Source organism: Elephas maximus, chromosome 4 (assembly GCF_024166365.1).
Source record: "Elephas maximus indicus isolate mEleMax1 chromosome 4, mEleMax1 primary haplotype, whole genome shotgun sequence".
NCBI classification, from domain to species: domain Eukaryota; kingdom Metazoa; phylum Chordata; class Mammalia; order Proboscidea; family Elephantidae; genus Elephas; species Elephas maximus.
Genome location: NC_064822.1, coordinates 73533397 through 73552267, shown reverse-complemented (window position 1 = coordinate 73552267; position 18871 = coordinate 73533397). Strand labels below are relative to the sequence as shown.

The window sequence follows — 18871 nt, the reverse complement described above, 5'->3', positions numbered from 1 at the left end:
CCCTAGAGGGGTTGAGAGTGGGGGAAACACAATAGAAGAGAGAGTTTCATTGTTGAGAACATATCAGTCCCCCTTTCCAGTGCAATGGGCAGTGAGCATTCAGGATATGAATGGCGGAAAATCTCATTTTCTTTTTTTTTCAGTGTTATCATGGAGAGGTTTCTCCTAAGTTTGAAACCTATAAATTCCACTACCTACAGGGAATCTTGTCTTAGATTTTCCACATGCACCTGTGGGCCAAATCACATATTGTCTCTCTCCTGCTTCAGACTTCTCAGTAGGTTCCCTTAACCTACAAAATGAAGTTGAAGCTCCTATGCTTAGCATACAAGGCCTGCTGTGATCTGGCCCCAGGGTGCCTTTCTGGTACCTTTCACCGTTCCCTTCCTTTTTGTAATGCTGAATCACGTAGAATTCTCTCACAGGTTACATTGGCATCTCTAAGCTTTGGCTAGGCTCTTCACGTAAAACTCCCTTCCACCTTTTGTTGCCTGGAAAAATCTTATTTCCCTGGAACTCTGCTTGGGTATCCCCTGTAGGAAGAAAGCGTTCACTAAACCCCACAATTCTCCTAAATGCATTTTGTCCGTTGTCTCATAGCACTCTATGAGCTTCTGTATTTTTTACGTCTTTACATTTTATAATTACATAATCTGTTTGTTTGTCTGCCTCTTCCACTAAAAATCTACGCTGGGAGAGGCTATATCAGATCATAGTTATCTTAGTATCCCTAGTGCTTAGGTCAATACTTGGCATATGATACTGAAAAGGTTTCCATTTAAATGAGCTGGCTCGACTTTCATATGGTTGGTTATATCCTGAGGCCCTGTCACTGAACTTGGTCTTTTATCTCAGAAGTTGAAGTTTCCCCTAGAGTCAGCTGCAAAGTTCCCAGAGCACTAACAACATCAAGGCCAATTAACTACAGAGTGGCTGCCCTGAGTCCCAGACACAAAGTCCAGGGCTTGAGGAAGGAGCAGGAGAAGGACATGGAGGCTGCCCAGTCCACTTGCCTGTTTCTCTTATTTCTCCTCACCTGTGGGCTGCCTCCAAAAGTTGCTGCAGAAGTTCAGGAATCCTCAGGTAAGAGAAAATAGCACTTGGGTGACCACTGGGTGAGAGTGCTGTTAGGAGAAGCGGGGAGGGGAGGAAGATGGCAGTACTCTGGACATTTTTGCTCCAAAACTAGAAAATATTCCAGGAAATGCTAAATAAAGACCTACGTTGCCTAGTGGAAAGGAGGGAAGACTGGAATTACCCTTCAGAGACAGGCGAACCTCCATACGTTAGCAAAACACAAAAGCATGGAGGGATAGCTGCACCCTTAGAAACTGATCTCCTTGGCCTTAGGATGGGGGAGAAAGGCACTGGCTCCTCATTACTTAGACCTGTTTCTTTTCCCCTCAGCACTCTGGTACCTTCTGCTTCTCCTTCACTCTTTTTTCTCTCTCTAGATGGCCCCAGTGCTTCCCAAGAGCCTGCGTGGCTCACAGATGTCCCAGCTGCTGAGGAATTCATCGCTGCTGCTGAGGTGGCCATCGTAGGCTTCTTCCAGGTTTGTCCAGATGCCCCACTTGCTAGTCCCTCAAACAGCTAGAATGTTCTATCTCAAGGGAGCATTGACAGTCACTTGCTGACCAGATGGTGCCTCATTAGAAGCAGCTGGGCAAAGGTACATTAGCACAGAGCCGCTTTTGGCTTGCCAATGAAGTCCTCTCTATTTAAGGACATTCTCAGTTTCTGGATTGTCTTTTTTGTACTTTCTTCAAGACCTCTGAGGCTGATACTTGAGGCTCCTCATCTATGGATTTTTTTGAAGCTTAAATCAGTATCTGGATATGCCAGGGTGAGCCAACTTTTATCATTCAGGCAACACTTCTCATGGTGTGCCAAAGCCTCTCAAGCATTAGCCAGCAGTCTCCTGCCAAATAGGTTGTCCCTTTTTCTTTTTGCTTGCTCTGAAATGTTGAAAAAGGATGACATTTTATATATTGAAGGTACTATCCTCCATCTCCCAGACTGGCTGCACGGTTAATAAGGGCAACTATGAAGACAGAGTGTCATTTCCTCATATTCTGCTTTCCCTTATGGTAGCATCTGGCAGTCCTTCTCTCAGCTGATCAAGCCCATATTCCCTCATTGAAGTCCTTGTCTGTTTCTATTCATTAATTCCAGCTCACCATCCGCCATTGATTCTGTGTACACAGCTGGAAATAGCTGCTTTGAGATGCAAGTTGGGTAGGGAGACTGGGAGCACATTTTTCAGTGATGAGCAATCTGAGCCATAGACAAAACAACCACCCTCTGAAAGGCAAGGTGTGATAGGACGAGTCTGCAATAATTTAAATAGCCACCAGATGCCATCATTTGATCCGTGAACAATTCCATTTGAAAGAACAGAATAAAAAAAAAAAAAAAGGAAGCCTTGATTAACAATTGTTCATAGCCTCAAACGAACTCCACACACTCCTTGCTTTTAGATGAGCAAGGAAGCCTGCTTCACCTTGGACACAAGACTTTTTAACAGTTTTCAAGGAGTCAGTTCTGACACCTGGCAACCCCATACGTGTCAGAGTAGAACTGTGTTCCACAGGGTTTTCGCTGGCTGATTTTTTGGAAGCAGAGAGGCAGGCCTTTCATCTGAGGCACCTCTGGATGGACTCAAATATTCAAGCTTTTGGTTAGCAGCTGAGCACATTAACTATTTGCACAACTCAGGGACTCTGATGCAAGGCTAGCCATCTTCTTTCCTCTTGGCATATCTTCTGCTTCAGCCTAGAGAGATGTCAGGAAAGAGTATGTTCCCTCCCACTTATTGCCTACAGCTGTGGGCAAAGTTCCTGTTACAGCAGGGACAATGATGCCCAGCTCCTCCATAAGGACTGAAATCACCATGCAAAAGTGGATTCCTTGCTCCTTCTGACAAGCCTGGGTTGTTGAGTCTGGGCAATGGGTGAACAGTATGTCCATGGATGATCCCTCAGATTTATGTATAGTAGAAAAAAAAGAGACTATTCCTGCACATCCCAAACAAACCCTTGTTAATAAGACTTTAAGCTTCCATTTCTTCATTGTGTTTATCCTTCCTTTTATGGCCCTTTTTGACAGCCCCTGTTTCTTATTTTTGCATTTCTTCATTCCACTACAACTTGCTCCCCCAAAATCTGCCACCTTAGGCACATCAGTGACAGTGCAGTCCAATTCTCCAGGCCTCTTGACTTTGAGGTCCCTCTCAGCTACTGGTGAACTGCAAGTTCTATGGTAAACTCAGACAGGAGTCCCAGGCTTGGCCGCTATTTTGGTACTTATATATTAATTCACACAGCCTGGAAAATTCAGGAATGCCACTGCAAATTTAGCCTGCAATAGAGATGTAAGTGTTGTTTCACTGAACACCAAATCAAGCCTGTGCTTTCTGGTATGAGCGAGCACATTTCTCTCCCCTATTCTGTTTCTGTTTGTGTCTCTCCCCTCCACAACAACCTCTGTGCTTTTATTTTTTCTCTGGTTTTTAGAATTTGGAAATACCAGCAGTGTCTGTATTTCGCAGCATGGTGCAGAAATTCCAAGATGTGTCATTTGGAATCAGCACCAGTTCTGAGGTTCTGACCCACTACAACATTACCGGAAACACCATTTCCCTCTTCCGTCTGGTAAGATGGGTGGCCATCTTGAGCTTTCTCCCGGTTTTCCCTTAGGTTGTGGAATCACAAATGAGAGACTGAAAAAAACTCTGTCTCTGACACCAATGATAATGCCAAACTCAAGGATATTGTTGACAAGGATGATGATTCAACTCATGCTTCCCACACAGGTGCTTTAGGGAAGTGGAGAGACAGTTGGACTCACAGGAGATGGGGTTTGAGGCAATGCTTTGTCACTGCCCAGTCATGTGGCTTTGGGCAGGCTGCTTGACATTTTTCGCTTCAATTCTTTCATCTATAAAATAAAACAGGTGATACCATTTATAAGGTCATTTTCAGCTCTAAAATTTTATACCCTTCTTAACTTTGGAAGTCGATTTACATGTAGCAAACATCTGTTAAACAACAGCTGCATGCATTATGCACGTTACTAACAGTAAAGACAAGTTAAATATATGCTCCACTTTCCCAGATCTTAAAATATAGTTGTTGTTGTTAGTTGCTGCTGAGTTGGCTCTGACTCATGGTGACCTTATGTCTAACCGTAAACCTACAAAGAACATCACTATGATAAGGATCAAAGGATAGAAGCAGCATGGGAATTCTGAAATAAAAGAAACTATGAAGGCGACAACTGAACTGAACTGGGATTTAAGGAATAAATACGATTTAGACACAGTGCAGGAGAATTCATAGCTAAGATGGGGGAAAAATAAAATAGAATTTAATAAGGAAACAATGATCAGGCCAGTTTGACTGGATCCCAGGGTACATGTTGGGGAAAATTATAATAACACAGGGAAACTTGATTGGAACCATATCGTGGAGAAGTTAGAATACCAGCTTAATAGGTTTGCCCTTAATTTGGTTGGCACTAGAAGTCCCTAAACACTTTAGATCAGAGGAGTAACATGAACAGGAATATGGTTTAGCGAGGTTATTTTGGTACCAATGGGCTGGATGGATTGTTAGGTAAAAAGACAAGAAGTAGAGAGAACTTTTGTTAGGATGGAAAAATAGGCCACGTGGGAAATACTAAAGGTAGCAGTAGAAGTCAGAAGAAAGGCAGGACCCCCAAAAATTAGATATCAACATTATGGAAAGGAGGCAAAGTTTAAAGCCAGGATGTCCAGAAAGAGTGAGGCCATTTACAGAAAAAGAGATTTCTGATGCTTTAGTTATTTGTTGAGTTTATGCCATTGGTGAAATATCAAAGTAAATACAGGTAGTCCCAGACTTAGATGGAGTTATGTTCCAATGACTCCATCTTAAGTCAGTTCTGAGGTAAGTCTAATACCTCTTTTTTTTTCATTATTATTGCCTTTTATTATCAGTATCTTTATACATTTGATCTTTATTTGTCTAGGGCGATTGGAAACATTACATATAAACTTATGGATATATTTTAATGCATACATTTAAAAAAACACAAATCATTAAAAAAAAAAAAACATGGTTTTAAGTGCAGTTCTCGTAACTTCAGTACATTGTAAGTGGGGGACTACCGGTATGTCAACAGTCCACTGAAAATGAGAAATTGAGGCAGAAGATAAAGTTTTCAAGATTTCTGGACTGACTGTCCATTTCTGTCTACTTCCACCCTTTCTCCCTCTTTCACTTCTCATTCAAACCTTTTTTAGTTTTATTTTATACTCAGTGTCTGGTCCTTAACTGTTCAATACAAAAATTCTAATCACCTACAATTCCATGAGTACTTCTTCGCTTCTTTCTTGTTTACAGATTTTTTGAAGGCCTGATTTAAGTCTTAGTGGCACAGAGGTCAAGAGCTTGGCTGCTAACGAAAAGGTCAGCAGTTCAAATCCACCAGCCACTCCTTGGAAACACTCTGAGGCAGTTCTGCTCTGTCCTATAGGGTGCCTGTGAGTCGGAATCGACTGGACGGCAACGGGTTTGGTTTTTTGTTTGGTACTACCAAGATACACACACCAAGATACACACACGGGGAAGAAAAACAAGTACTGTTGCTTTCAAAGTCTCTGCAGGCCTAAAAACCTCCAGTGGGAGCGTTAGCTTTGCTCACAATTTATTCTTTATACAGCCCTTTTGATGACTTCCCAGCCCTGCTCACTCGTCCTTAGCATTTGGTTTTTGCCTACCACCAGTGACAGACCAACTCTGAATGAACTCTTGAGACCTCTGTGGACACTACTGCTTATGTGCCATACCAAAAACAAACACACTGGTTCCTGCCCTTCTTTCCTGGCAGGAATTTGGGGCTCAACTTATGTCCTGCCAGCTTTTAGATAAACATTTTTTTCTCAGTTTACACTACCACAAATGTAGCCGATATTTTAATAGGATTATTATTCAAGAGTTTGGGATAACTTTTGTTTGTTCCTGAACAGAGCACATCAACTATTCAAATTTTTCTCAATATTTATTAAACTTTATTTTTTAAAACAGTTAAAGGTTTACAGGAAAATTGTGCAGAAAGTACAGAGCGTTCCCACATAACCCCACCCCTGCCCACTGTTCCTCCCATTATTAACATCTTGCATTCCTGTGGTACTCTTGTTACAAATGAGGAACCAATATTGACACATAATTATTAATTAAAGTCTATAGTTTACATCAACTGGTTGCTGTGGATTCCTACTCATGGCAACCCCAAGTGTGGCAAAGCAGAACTGTACTCCATAGAGTTTTCAAGGCTGTGACCTTCTGGAAGCAGATTGCCAGGCCTTTCTTCTAAGGCACCTCTGGGTGGGTTCAAACTGCCAACCTTTTGTTCAGTAGCCGATCACTTAACCATTTGCACCTCCCAGGATTTCTATCGTTTACATTAGGGTTCACAGTTTGTGTTGTATACTCCTATGGGTATGTACATTATAATATTTTGCTGAAGATTATTCAAAAGCAGCTGCAGCAGAATATTGACAGGGAACCGCCAGAAATTCAAGCCAGATTCAGAAGAGGATGTGGAACCAGGGATATCATTGCTGATGTCAGATGGATCCTGGCTGAAAGCAGAGAATACCAGAAGGATGTTTACCTGTTTTTTATTGACTATGCAAAAGCATTCGACTGTGTGGATCATAACAAATTATGGATAACATTGCAAAGAATGGGAATTCCAGAACACTTAATTGTGCTCATGAGGAACCTTTACATAGATCAAGAGGCAGTTGTTCAGACAGAACAAGGGGATACTGATTGGTTTAAAGTCAGGAAAGGTGTGCGTCAGGGTTGCATCCTTTCACCATACCTATTCAATCTGTATGCTGAGCAAATAATCCAAGAAGCTGGACTATATGAAGAAGAATGGAGCATCAGGATTCAAGGAAGACTCATTAACAACCTGCATTATGAAAATGACACAACCTTGCTTGCTGAGCATGAAGAGGACTTGAAGCACTTACTAATGAAGATCAAAGACCATAGCCTTCAGTATGGATTGCATCTCAACATAAAGAAAACAAAAATCCTCACAACTGGACCAATGAGCAACATCATGATAAATGGAGAAAAGATTGAAGTTGCCAAGGATTTCATTTTACTTGGATCCACAATCAACACCCATGGAAGCAGCAGTCAAGAAATCAAAAGACACATTGCATTGGGCAAATCTGCTGCAAAGGACCTCTTTAAAGTGTTGAAAAGCAAAGATGTCACCTTGAAGACTAAGGTGCGCCTGACCCAAGTCATGGTATTTCCAATCACATCGTATGCATGTGAAAGCTGGACAATGAATAAGGAGGACTGAAGAATTCACGCCTTTGAATTGTGCTGTTGACGAAGAATTTTGAATATACCATGGACTACTAAAAGAACAAAAAAATCTGTCTTGGAAGAAGTACAACCAGAATGCTCCTTAGAAGCAAGAATGGCAAGGCCACGTCTTACTTTGTACATGTGGTCAGGAGGGATCCGTCACTGGAGAAGGCTGTCATGCTTGGCAAAGTACACCGTCAGCAGAAAAGAGGAAGACCCTCAAGGAGGTGGATTGACAGAGTGGCTGCAACAATAGGCTTAAGCATAACTTTTGTGAGGATGGTGCAGGACTGGGCAGTGTCTCATTCTGTTGTGCGACTCGATGGCACCTAACGACAACAATACCTATGGGTTTTGATAAATGCTTGTCAGGCGTCCCTCATTGTAGTATCGTACAGAATAGTTTCACTTCTCTAAAAATGTCCTGTGTTCCACATATTCAACCCTCCCCCATCCCTGAACTCTGCTAACCACTATCTTTTTATTGTCTCTATAGTTTTGCATTTGCCATAATGTCATATAGTCAAAATGATACAACATGTAGCTTTTTCAGACTAGCTTCTCTCACTTAACAATATGCATTTCAAGTTCCTTCATGTCTTTTCATAGCTTAATAGCTCATTTCTTTGTATCGCTGAACAATACTCATTTTATTGATATCGTACCATAATTTGCCTAATCATTCACCTACTGAAGGACATCTTGATTTCTTCTAATTTTTGACAGTTATGAATAAAGCTGCTATAAATATTTGTGTGCCAGTTTTTATGTGGATATACATTTTCAGCTCATTTGGGTAAATACCTAGAGTGTGGTGGCTGAATTGTATGGTAAACCTGTGTTTAGCTTCAGATTGTCTTCCATAGTGACTGTCCCACTTTAAATTCTCTCCAGCAATGAACGAGAATTCTGCTGCTCCAAATCCTTGCTAGCATTTGGTGTTGTCAGTATTTTGAATTTTAGTTATTCTAATAGGTGTGTGGAAACCCTGGTAGCATAGTGTTTAAGAGCTATGGCTGCTAACCAAAAGGTCAGCGGTTCGAATCCACCAGGCGCTCCTTGGAAACCGTATGCGGCAGTTCTACTCTGTCCCATAGGGTCGCTATGAGTTGGAATCGACTCGACAGCAATGGGTAATAGGTGTGTGGTGGTATCGCATTGTTGTTTTAATTTGCAACTCCCTTTTTTTTTTTAATAGCATATAATGCTGAGCATCTTTTCATGTGCATCTTTTTGCTATCTGTGTATCTGCTTTAGTGAAGTGGCTGTTCAGATCTTTTGCTCATTTTATGATTGGGTTGTTTGTTTTCTTTTTTCTGAGTTTTAAGAGTTCTTTGTATATTTTTGATACAAGTCCTTTGTCAGATATGTGTTTAGCAAATATTTTCTCCCAGTTCGTGGCTTACCTTTTCATTCTCTTTACACTGTCTGTCACAGAGCAAATGTTAATATTAATGAAGTACAATTTATCAGTTTTTTCTTTCATGGATTGTGTTTTTAGCATTGTATCTAAAAAGTCATCACCAAACCCAAGGTCACCTAGGTTTTCTCCTATCTCATCTTCTAGAAGTTGAATAGTTTTGCATGTTATATCTAGGCCTATGATCCACTGTCTGTTTTTTTTTAAAAAATGTAAGCTCTGTGTCTAGATTCATAGACTATTCAGCTATACGTTGAGGAACATGGACCTGCTGCAAATTTTCTGGTAGCTAATTTCATCTTAGATTTATCATTTGTTTTGTTTTGTTTGTTTATGATAGACAGTATGCTGGTGTCTTATAATATTCTACCATTTAATTTTCACAAAAATCTGATGAAATATTTATTATTATAAATGAGGAAACTGAAGTTTCATGAAACCAATTCATTTACCCAAAGTCTCACAACTGGTAAGTGACAGATGTCTGATTCACATCAGCATTATTTACACAAAGCATATACTTTCTAGTATGTTATGTTTTTGTTATGTGTCAATGAGTCGATTCCAACTCATAGTTGCCTTATAGGACAGAATAGAACTGCCCCTTAGAGTTTCCTAGGCTGTGATCTTTATAGGAGCAGATCTCCCATGGATCGATCCTCTGGTGGGTTCTAACATTCCACCTTTCATTTAGCACCCAAGTGCTTAACCATTGCACCACCAGGACTCTTTTGGCTGCTTAAAGCACTTAAACTCATTGCCATTGGGTCAATTCCAATTCATAGCAACCCTTTAGGACACAGTAGAACTGCCCCAAAGGGTTTCTAAGGCTGTACCATATTCCTACACTAATAACACACATATTATATGGTTTTTGCTAACTGCATAACCCCCTTGCACATTATTTTTCTAGGTGTACTATGCACATTTTATATATATATATATATATATATATCTCCATTATTTATGTGGGCATGTCATTTGCTAAAAATACAGTAATCTTTACAGAAGTGACTGCCACATCTTTCTCCCGCAGAGCACCTAGTGGGTTCAAACTGTCAGCCTTTTGGTTAGCAACCAAGTGTTTAACCATTGCACCACCAAGGCTCCTTTAAAGCACTTAACCCTAAAGAAAACCTTTGTTTTTTACTGCTAGATTCTATTTCCTCTAAGTTCCTTCATTACAGAACTTACTTTTTTTCTATTCCTTTTTTTTTAAAACTTTCTCCTAAACTATCCCTCCATTCCTCCAGCGCTAGGTAATTAAACCTCAGGGTTATTTCTTAAAATTTAATCTAGGTATTTCATATATTGGCAAAGACATTTCAGAATTTAGGTTTATAGAACTTTCAGTTATACGAGCATATTTGTTGATGGCCTGAGCTACTGATACGTGAAACAACTAATAGGACTAAAATGAGTTGATATTGAATGCTCGAAATGCCGGAGCAATGACAGGACTAGTAAACGCTACACGTAAGTAATGCATCACTCTCCAAAACTAGTGGCAACTGACAATAGAAATGTAATCAGGAAGAGTTTAAGTAAAAGTCATGGGACTAAAATAAATTGTTTATGAAAACCTAGCCAGGTTTGAGGACACAGCCTGCCTTTTGTGAGTGTGATGGCAGGGAGACCCCCCACGTTATCCAACAGGACCCTTGTTGCCCTGACAGAGATGGGGTCCTGGATCCAATAAACCAGGAGCCTGGCCTAAAGGGGAAATTCGGATATTATTTGAATGTTTGTCCTACTTTGGGTTTTCTCAATCATTTCTATCTTAAGAAATACAGTTACCCTAACTTTGACCCAAATGGATAGTAATAGAAACAAAGTGGAGACATTTCATTTGTTCATTTAACAGTTATTTATTGAGTGCCTCTTATAAAAAAGAAAGCCCTAGAGGCGTGGTGGTTAAAGAGCTACAGCTGCTAACCAAAAGGTTGGCAGTTCAAATCCACCAGGTGCTTCTTGGAAACTTTATGGGGCAATTCTACTCTGTCCTATAGGGTTGCTATGAGTAGGAATTGTTTTTTTTTTTTTTTTTCCTTATAAGAAATATGCTCTGCCAGACAAAGAGAATCAGAATGAATCCATGAGTGAGAATAAACTAATAGGAAATATAAAAAGTAAGGCTATCAATTTACTAAACTTTATATTTAAAGTTATATGTTTTTATATAAAAAAAAAGTATGTATTAACCGAATATATGATTAGTTAATCAACTTCCAAAAACAAATAATCCTAGGGATATGGGGGCATTTGTTTAACAAACTATGTCACAGGGCCACCCAAGACATTTCAATACTGTAAAAATGGTGCAAACTGAGACGATTTTAATATATTTTATGACAATCTGGGCGGTAAATTAGAGAAAGTCATAGCAATTCTAATGGAATATTGCTGAAATACTAATGCACAGAAAGGCATGATTAGAACACGTGGTTAACCCAGAAACCCAGTCCCTTGAGTCGATTCCGACTCTTAGCGACCCTATAGGACAGAGTAGAACTGCCCCATAGAGTTTCCAAGGAGCGTCTGGTGGATCTCTTGGTTATGATATAGTATTTAAAACATAAAATAATGTACTTCAGATGTTCTTGCGGAAACCTTAACGTTATATCTTAAGGTGGCAACGCTTCTGGTTTACTGTTGCTCTGTTTTTCTTCCTGGTGCCTCTTTTATTAGGAAAAAAATAATATAATACCTTAAGTAAAGTTCTTTCCAAAAACTAGAAAAACGTATCTTTTTAAAATTTTTCCTCAATTCCTGGCTCTGGCCAGATTTTCTTTCCAGTATATTATACAAATAACTCCTTTTACAGTAGGGAGATTTCCTGCTGAAATGTTGCTTCCAGGGACCCTACACATGAATGTTCCAGAGTTTATGAGTTTAAGAAATCCCGAAAGGATCATTCAAAGAAGCACAACAAACTGTAGAGACTGCAGGAGGGTGGTTTTTCATAAAAGCCCTCTGCTTCTTAGAGAATGTTATCACCACTAACATCCTATGCCTCCAGCATGCTGCGTTCCTTAAATCCAGAAACTCCAGGAGTAATTGCTGTTTCCTGTTCTCCCTGTTCTGGGAAATCTGAGGGACTGCCTGGGAAAGAATAGAGAAGGAGGGGGCTCCTGGCCTACAGCACAGCTTTGTCAATGGAGGCACAGGCTCTAGGTCTGAGAATTCCTAGAAAAATAATCAGGAATATTTACACATATTAAATATTTTTAAAGGACCCTGAAAGGGCCCTGGTTGTGATTATGAAAACCCTGGTGGTGTGGTGGTTAAGTGCTACGGTTCATAATCCAAAGGTCAGCAGTTCAAATCCACCAGGTGCTCCTTGGAAACCCTATGGGGCAGTTCCACTCTGCCCTATAGGGTCGGTATGAGTTGGAATTTACAGCAACTAGGGATTGGTTTGGTTTTGGTTTGATTATGATTATAATTTTGATGACTCTGATGTCTGCAATAGCAAAGCCTTAAGTATGAAGGAGGCTTACCAGCTGGCAAACCAGGCATTTTTTTTTTTTTAGCAGCAGTAAATTCCTAAAAAAAAAAAAAAAAAAAACACTGCAAATACCAAATTCTCTGTGGCCATTTTATTTCTGCAATTTTTTGTTGTTGTTGTTGTTTTGGAGTCTAGTGTAGAAAGCTGGGCAAGGATTCCACCTGAGACTTTTTCTCTTACTTTTATATTTCTGTTCCTTGCTTCCTATTCAGAACTTAGTGAATTTTAAAACAAGTAAATATACTAAGTTAGAATTCACAATTTCAAATATCCTGTGCTTTTTCAAACCCTTTTTGGAAATACAAAGATTTTCTGTACCTCAGCATTTATTTATTTCAGAAATTTAAATTTTGTAAAACTAGTCTTCTTAAAATGAAGCGTGCTTAAATCACCATCTGAAGGTCAGCACTTCTGTGCCTCAGAGCCTAACATACAGCACGGACTCCATAAATAATTCTTGAACAAATGGATCATAAGCAAATGACTAGGTATATCCTTACCATTGCTGTGGAGTTAACTGCAAGCCATGGCAACCCCATGTGTTACACAGTAGAACTGCTCCATAGGGTTTTCATGGCTATAACCTTTATAGAAGCAGACCGCCATGCCTTTCCTTCCTAGCACCTCTGGGTGGGCTTGAACCACCGACCTTTATGTTAGTAGTTGAATGCAAGCTATTTGTGCCACTCAGTGACCTATTAGATACATCTAGTATTAGCTAAATTAACCATAAGGACCACACTGGGCTACTTGGAGGTCCACATTAGTCTTAATGAAACCAATGGGAGACCATCTCAAACAAAAGAAGTGAAAAATAGACCATAGCATTTATCATGAGAATGACAATAATGAGCAATTTTGGATTCTTACCTTTTCAAAACTTTAATTTCCCTCTGCCTGAACTCCCTCGCATATAAACCAGAATGAAACTTAGCTCTGATTTTGCTGAATCAGCATAGAGCAAGTATGAGGGCCTTATGGGGAGAAGGTAGTTCTGGTTCATCTAGATGAAAATCCATCTACCTACAGTCACATGATCTTCGACAAGGGCCTAAAGTCCATCAAATGGGAAAAATCAATCTTTTTAACAAATGGTGCTGGCAAAACTGGGTGTCCATCTGCAAAAAAATGAAGCAAGACCCATACCTCACACCATACACAAAAACTAATTCAAAATAGTTAAAGACCTAAATATAGAGCCAAAAACTCTGAAGATCACAGGAGAAAAAATAGTATCAATGCTAGAGGCTCTAATACACGGCATTAACAGGATACAAACCATAAGTAAAAACACACAAGCTCCAGAAGATAAGCTAGAGAGCTGGGATCATCTAAAAATTAAACACTTATGCTCATCAAAAGACTTCACCGAAAGAGTAAAAAGAGAACCTACAAACTGGGGGAAAAAAATTGGCTATGTCAAATCCGACAAAAGTCTAATCTCTCAAATATACAGGAAAATCCAACACCTCTGCAACAAAATGACAAATAATCCAATTAAAAAATGGGCAGAGGAAATGAACAGACACTTCACCAAAGAAGACATTCAGGCAGGCAGCTAACAGACACATGAGGAAATGCTCATGATCACTAACCATTAGAGAAACCCAAATGAAAACCTTAATGAGATACAATCTCACCCCTGGTATTAACAGCATGAATCAAAAAAAACAGAAAATAACAAATGCCGAAGGGTGTGCAAGGAGATTGGAACTTTTATGCACTTCTGGTGGGAATGCCAAATGGTACAACCATTTTGGAAAATGAGATGGCACTTCCTTGGAAAGCTAGAAATAGAAATACCGTACGATCCAGCAATCTATCTGCTAGGAATATATCCTAGAGAAATAAGAGCCATCACACAAATAGATATATGTACACCCATATTCATTGCAGCATCATTCACAATAGCAAGAAGATGGAAACAACCTAGATGACCATCAACAGATGAATGGCTAAACACACTATGGTACATACACACAATGGAGTACTACGCAACAATGAAGAACAATGATGAATCTGTGAAGCACCTCACAACATGGATGAATCTGGAAGGCATTACACCGAGTGAAACAAGTCAATCACAAAAGCACAAATATTGTATGAGACCACTACTATAAAAACTCATGAAAAGGTTTACACACAAAAAGAAACAATCTTTGATGCTTATGGGGGAGGGAGGGTGGCAATGGAGAAACACTAAATAGACAATAGATAAGTGGTAACTTTTGTGAAGAGTAAGACGGTACACAATACTGGGGAAGCCTGCACAACTTGTCCAAGACAAGGCCGTGGAAACTCCATAGGCACACCCAAACTGCCTGAGTGACCGCATTACTGGGCTGAGGGCTATGGGGGCCATAGTCTTGGAGAACATCTAGCTCAATTGACATAACATAGTTCATAAAGAAAATGTTCTACATTCTACTTTGGTAAGTAGTGTCTGGGGTCTTAAAAGCTTGCGAGAGGCTATCTCAGATACTCCACTGGTCTCACCCTGTCAGGAGCAAGGCAGAATGAAGAAAACTAAAGACACAAGGGAGAGATTAGTCCAAAGGACTGATGGATCACAACCACCACAGCCTCCACCAGACTGAGTCCAGCACAACCAGATGGTACCCAGCTACCATTACCTATGGCTCTAACAGGGATCACAATAAAGGGTCCCAAACAGAGCTGGAGAAAAATGTAGAACAAAATTCTAACTCACAAAAAAAGACCAGACTTACTGGCCTGACAGACACTGGAGAAACCCTGAGAGTGTGGCCCCTCGCCATCCTTTTAGTTCGGTAATGAAGTCACTCCTGAGGCTCACCCTTCAGCCAAAGATTAGACAGGCCCATAAAACAAAACAAGATTAAAGGGGCATACCAGCCCAGGGGCAAGGACTAGAAGGCAGGAGGGAACAGGAAAGCTGGTAATAGGGAACCCACGGTCGAGAAGCAGAGTTTTGACATGTTGTGGGGTTGTTAACCAGTGTCATAAAACAATATGCGTACTGTTTAATAAAAAGCTACTTTGTTCTGTAAAACTTCTTCTAAAGTACAATAATAAAAAATGAAAAAAAAGAATGTAGGAAGGAATGAAGAGATGCTAAAATGTAAATATGTATACAAATGTAAATGTATATTGAATATATAATTCCATAATAATAATGTCTTTTGAGATTTAGAATTAAAATACACAATGGTAATCACCTGTAAATCTTGAGTATGGTGGCCAAGGAATGGAGTTGAAAGTAAGGTAAACTGATAAAACATTCTAATGTCTGCATTTTCCAAGAAGAAGATAAAATAGCCAATTAATATTAGATTCTGATAAGTGTAGAATGCATGTTGTGTAATGCATGTATAATCACTGAAGGAATAATAAAAGCCTGTGTAATTTTTAATCCAAGGGGCCCTGGAAGCACAATCGTTAAGCGCACAGTTGCTAACCAAAAAGTTGGCAGTTCAAACCCACCCAGTGCCCTGAGGGTTAGAAACACCTGGAGATCTGCTTCCATAAAGATTACAGCAAAGAAAATTCTATGAGACCGTTCTACTCTGTCACGTGGGGTTACTATGAGTAGAAAATTGACTCAACAACACCTAGCAACAACTTCTAATCCAATAAAGGGAAAAAGGAATAATACAAACCATACAATCAATTAAAAAGTAGGCCAAAAATGAAGGAAAACTGAATTTGAAACAAGCAGAACCAATGAAAAATACATGTTTAATTAAATATATCAGTAATTAATTACATCACAAAAACATCCAGTTAAAAAGACAATGATTAGAAGACTGGATTAAAATACACAATGAGCATGTGCTCTTTAGGAGGGATGCATTTAAAACATAAATACACTAAGAGCCTCAACTAAAATATAAAGATTAATTTAAAAAAAAAAAAAAAGGAGGGAGATATTCCATGCAAAGACTTCCAAAAGAAAGCTGGTATAAGTACATTAATATTGGACCAAGCAGACTTTTAGACAACAAGTATCCATAGACATAAAGAATGACACTTTCTAATGAAAAAAATGTCAATTCACCAGGAAGATTTAACGATTCTAAATTTAATTTATCTAACACATGGCCTCAGTATGTATAAGCAAAAAATGACAGAATTGTAAGAAAAAAATGACCAAACCCATAATTATAAAGGGAGATTTTAACACTCCTTCCTAGATAGAATAAGCTGATAAAATAACAATAAGAATACACAGAATTGGAACTATAAAATTAACAAACTAAATCTGACGGACATATACAGAATGCTGTATTCAAAACGGCAGAATATACGGAATTTTCAAGGACACATGTAACATATAGAGAAGTTCACAAATGATTTAACTAAAAGTATAGAAATTAAGCTAGACATCAATAATAAGAATATAATTAGAAAACGTCACTTTTAAAATTAAGACATCCACTTGTAAATAACGAGTAGTTTAAACAAGAAATTAACAATGAGGGCGGGGCAAAGATGGCGGAATAGCCAGACGCTTCCAGCGATCCTTCTTATAACAAAGACCCAAAAAAACAAGTGAATCAATTATATTTATGACAAGCTAGGAGCCCTGAACATCAAAGGCAAAGTTAAAAAACAGACTGAGCAGCAGGGAGACAGAGAGACGATTCAGAAGAGAAGAGGAATTACCAGGCCTGAATCATCAGGATCCCTCAAGCACCATTCCCGGGAGCGGCTGCAGTGGGCTGGTTGTAGCATCCAGCCACAGTTTCCTCAGGGTGAAGCAGCCAGCCCCACAGCCTACTAACACCTCTGGAACCAGAGAAGAATGGCGCTCTTGGCAAAAACTAGTACTTGAGTATATTTTACCACGCCCCCAGCCCCCAAGCCAGCTTCAGTGGCTGTTGATTGCCCTGGGACTATGATAGGAACTGTTGAACGTGCGGAGCCATCCTCCCTTGTAGTAGGCATAAATTCACAATTGGCAAAAAGATAATTTGCCAGCTCTACTAGCTGGGGGAGCTCAGGACAGAAGCAGCTCCTGTTCAGGCATAAACGTCCATGGACTTTGAATGCCTTTCCCCCTGCATGGACCTATGTGGGCCTATTTTGGGAGAATAGGCCCTTGTGGGCAGACTGCAACCATTTCAGGTATGTGGTGGAGAGGTGGGTGTTTGATATTTGACATTGCTTTACCTATTAAACTGGGTCCTTAAGTACCCACATCAGGGGCCTAAGGACTGGTGGCTCCACTCAGGTCACCCAGCCACCTGCGACAAGAGTCCAAGGATAACTGGTACCTCCCAGTCCTTACAACCAAAAGCATTGGGTGCCCAAGGTCTGTCTGCAGAACCCACCTGCCTATACACTCTAGAGAATAGGGACGTGCTTTCCTCACAGACACTCAGGGGACAGTGCGCAGCCCCCTAACTTGTTCAGAATGTGTCCCCCTGCTGCAACCAGATACCGGTACCTACACCAACCACTACTGCCACTCTAAGACCATAGGACAGAGTCTGTACCACACACTTGATGATCACCTACCCAGACACCTAAGCTGAATTCATACAAGAAAAGTGAATGGACTCCTAGACTGATATACCTGGATAACAGCTCTAGCCACCAGGTGACAGGATGTCAGAGTTTCAAAGGTGAAAAAAATCAAGCTAGCTCTCTCAAGCAACCCATCTGGGCATATCAAAACAAAACAAAGCAAGAAGTTAGGATACAGTAAGCAAACATAAAATAAACTAATGCAATAACTTACAGATGGCTTGGAAACAACAATCAATTTTAAGTCACATAATTTTTTTTTTTTTTTTGAAACAAAGACTCAACGAATCTTCTGGATGAAGGTGCTTTCCTGGAAATACCACATGCAGAATTCAAAAGATTAACGTAGAGAACTCTTCAAGACATCAGGAATGAGATTAAGAAGAAGATCAGGCAATACACAGAACAAGGAACACAGAGATAAAGTACTTGAAGAAATTAAAAATGTTATTCAAGAACATAATGAAAAATTTAATAAGCTGCAAGAACCCATAGAGAGACAGCAATCAGAAATTCAGAAGATTAACAATAAAGTTACAGAATTAGACAACTCAATAGAAAGTCAGAGGAGCAGAATTGAGCAAGTGGAAGGCAGAATTTCTGAACTTGAAGATAAAGCACTTGGCACTAACACATTTGAAGAAAAATCAGATAAAAGAATTTAAAAAACAAAGAAACCTTCAGAATCATGTGGAACTCAATCAAGAGAAATAACCTACAAGTGATTGGAGTACCAGAATAGGGAGAGATAACAGAAAATACAGAGAGAATTGTTGAAGATTTGTTGGCAGAAAACTTCCCTGATATCGTGAAAGATGAGAGATATCTAAGATGCTCATCAAACTCCATATAAAGTAGATTTTAAATGAAAGTCATCAAGACATATTATAATCAGACTTGCCAAAACCAAAGATAAACAGAATTTTAAGAGAAGCTAGGGATAAATGAAAAGTCACCTTCAAAGGAGAATCAATAAGAATAAACTCAGACTACTCAGAAGAAACCATGCAGGCTAGAAGGCAATGGGATGACATACATAAAGTGTTCAAGGAAAAAAAT

The 18871-nt window shown here is 39.6% G+C and overlaps 2 protein-coding genes across 5 annotated transcripts in view; one reads left to right on the top strand and one right to left on the bottom strand.

Moving 5' to 3' along the window:
* PDE6H (phosphodiesterase 6H) overlaps positions 1-18871 on the bottom strand; it is a 91801-nt gene that overhangs the window by 43226 nt on the left and 29704 nt on the right. The window lies entirely within an intron of this gene.
* The window catches only part of ERP27 (endoplasmic reticulum protein 27), a 34497-nt gene continuing 15642 nt past the window's right edge, over positions 17-18871 (top strand). For 3 of the 4 annotated variants that reach the window (XM_049882546.1, XM_049882547.1, XM_049882545.1), the window contains exons 1-2: positions 17-1555; positions 3516-3653. In XM_049882546.1, coding sequence (XP_049738503.1) covers positions 1205-1555; positions 3516-3653 — 489 coding nt within the window. In that variant the 5' untranslated portion in view covers positions 17-1204. The remainder of the gene's footprint in view (positions 1556-3515; positions 3654-18871) is intronic. The other variant, XM_049882548.1, reaches the window with a different exon arrangement.